General features: G+C 35.0%; 1 protein-coding gene across 1 annotated transcript in view; it reads left to right on the plus strand.

Annotated features, from left to right (window-relative positions):
* LOC100640126 (nuclear receptor-binding protein-like) overlaps positions 1–2,367 on the plus strand; it is a 4,697-nt gene that overhangs the window by 1,623 nt on the left and 707 nt on the right. The window contains exons 3-13 of the mRNA XM_019999467.1: positions 177–236; positions 293–388; positions 530–570; positions 635–723; positions 956–1,042; positions 1,106–1,161; positions 1,210–1,398; positions 1,571–1,628; positions 1,740–1,818; positions 2,005–2,130; positions 2,191–2,260. Coding sequence (XP_019855026.1) covers positions 177–236; positions 293–388; positions 530–570; positions 635–723; positions 956–1,042; positions 1,106–1,161; positions 1,210–1,398; positions 1,571–1,628; positions 1,740–1,818; positions 2,005–2,130; positions 2,191–2,260 — 951 coding nt within the window. The remainder of the gene's footprint in view (positions 1–176; positions 237–292; positions 389–529; positions 571–634; positions 724–955; positions 1,043–1,105; positions 1,162–1,209; positions 1,399–1,570; positions 1,629–1,739; positions 1,819–2,004; positions 2,131–2,190; positions 2,261–2,367) is intronic.

The following is a 2,367-nucleotide window of genomic DNA, read 5'->3' on the forward strand; positions in this document are numbered from 1 at the left end:
GGAGGGAGAGGGAAGGAGGGAGAGGGAGAGGGAGGAGGGAGAGAGAAAGAGAGAAGAATCTTTATAAAATGGAAGTGCTAATAAGTGAAACTAAAGATACATGTACATGTAGAACAGAGAATGTCAAGTTTGACTTGTTTACTTAATGATAGACATGTTTTCCTGTTTTTTTTTAGCATCAAAATATTGTCAATTTCTACGACTTTTGGCACGACAAAGTCAATTCGAAAGATCGTGTAAGTATTTCAATATTACTCTGCATCCTTATAATTAGAAATTCACGACACTGTAGCTTGTGTTCATTACGGAGTACATAACATCTGGATCTCTCGCTCAGTTCCTTAAGAAGAACAAAAGAGTGAAAGGGACCAACTCTATCAGCGATAAGGTGAGTTTTTAAGATGTACTACATGTAAAGTTAGTTTTAAAATTGAGTTTTTGTACATTATTATAAATGCGTGATTATTTATTTATTTATTTATTTATTTATTTGTTTATTTATTTGTTTGTTTATTTATTTATTTTTTAGATTTGGAGGAGATGGTGTAGACAGATATTATCAGCATTGAGGTAAACAAATTGTTTAAAAGATTATATGTTTACATGTACATGTATTTGTATTTATATTTATTAGTTACTTGCATAAAAATGAGATTATTCATGGCAATTTATCGCTTGCCTCAATCTTTATTCAACACAATGGGCTAGTCAAAATAGGATCCGGTAAGTGACACATGATTAATAATTAATACATCATGAATTAGAGTATTTCCATTGTGACACATACAATGTATGTCACTTTACATTAATATTTTTACATTAATTAAATAATAATTATTAAATAATACCATTATTTATAAAGACGAAGAAAAACAGCATTCATATGTTTGTATAATTAACATTTTGTACATTACAGTAATCTTTTTGTATTAATATCTTTATGTTTTATTTTTAGTGTCACCAAACGCTATACATCAGCACGTGAAAACAAAGAACAGAGAAGCAGCTGCTGGCCTTCATTATGCAGCACCTGAACTAGCAGGTGAGTCGTCTCATTATAATGATAATAATAATTTTTTTTAATTTCTTTTTTTTTTATCGGTAGAGGGTCCCATGAGGACGTCAGCCGACATCTACGCCTTTGGAATCTGTGCTCTAGAAGTAAGAAACTCTGTATACTCCAGTAAATCCCAGTAAACCCTTCCACAGATGTTGAACCTAGCTCTGCTTGGTAACGGTGAGACTGTTCAGCAGGGTCAGCTTCGCTCTGATGCTATACAGAAGGCACTGGATCAACTTAACCCACGGACTAAGCAGTTCATAGAATTGTGTATTGACCACGATTATGAGAAAAGACCACAAGCACACTCACTTATAAAGCACCTGGTCCTACAGGAGGTGAGGGAGGGGGAGAGAGAGGGAGGGAGGGAGGGAGGGAGAGAGAGGGAGGGAGAGGGAGGGAGAGAGAGGGAGGGAGGGAGAGGGAGGGAGGGAGAGAGAGGGAGGGAGAGAGAGGGAGAGAGAGGGAGGGAGGGAGGAGAAATGACAATTTTAATTTTTGTTTTTAAAGGTTTTTACTTTGAAGCTCTTGTCAGCCTATGCCTTGAGAGGAGTCAAGAACCTTCAAGGTATTATTAATTAATTCCTAATACAGTACATATTAAAATCGTCTTGTATGACACTTATTCTATTTTTAATGTACAATGTAACTAATCTTCCTTAATTGATTCTCTCTTCAGATATCATTGATTCTTATCGTAAATCGTCCGACACTGTCCTAGCAACCGTCAATGCTAAAAGAATTCAAAAGACCTTCACGTACGAATTAATCAGATATTATTCCAATTAATGCCCCACAATTAGTAATGTATGTTATTCTAATTAATACCCCACAAATAATTAATGTTATTGTAATTTAAATAGTTAATTCTATTCTAATTAGTGCCCCACAAATATTATAATTAAAGTCTCACAAGTAATTATTTTTCTAATTAATGCCCACAGTGCCGCTGACACTGCTCAAATAGATATTGAGAAGTTTTTCGATGACATCAGTCAGGACTTGCTGTTTGAAGCGGAACAGATAGCGGAGAATAGTCCCCAAGAGAAAGACGAACCACGAAGGGCTGGGTAGGTGTGGCTAGGGGTGTGACTTGTACTAATACTAATATATATTTGTATCGTGTTTAGAATATTGACAGAGTCCAATTCAACAGCTACTGACAGGACCTCAACAAATCATGAACTAGAGACAAGAAGGGTAAGTATAATGTGTATTCATTATCTGAGTGATGTCCAGTAATATTTATATTATGTTGAAATGAGGCAACATTTAATGTACATCATGTACGAATGTAACTTTATGAT

The sequence above is a fragment of the Amphimedon queenslandica genome, unplaced genomic scaffold (genome assembly GCF_000090795.2).
Source record: "Amphimedon queenslandica unplaced genomic scaffold, v1.1 AMPQUscaffold_13264, whole genome shotgun sequence".
NCBI classification, from domain to species: Eukaryota; Metazoa; Porifera; class Demospongiae; order Haplosclerida; family Niphatidae; genus Amphimedon; species Amphimedon queenslandica.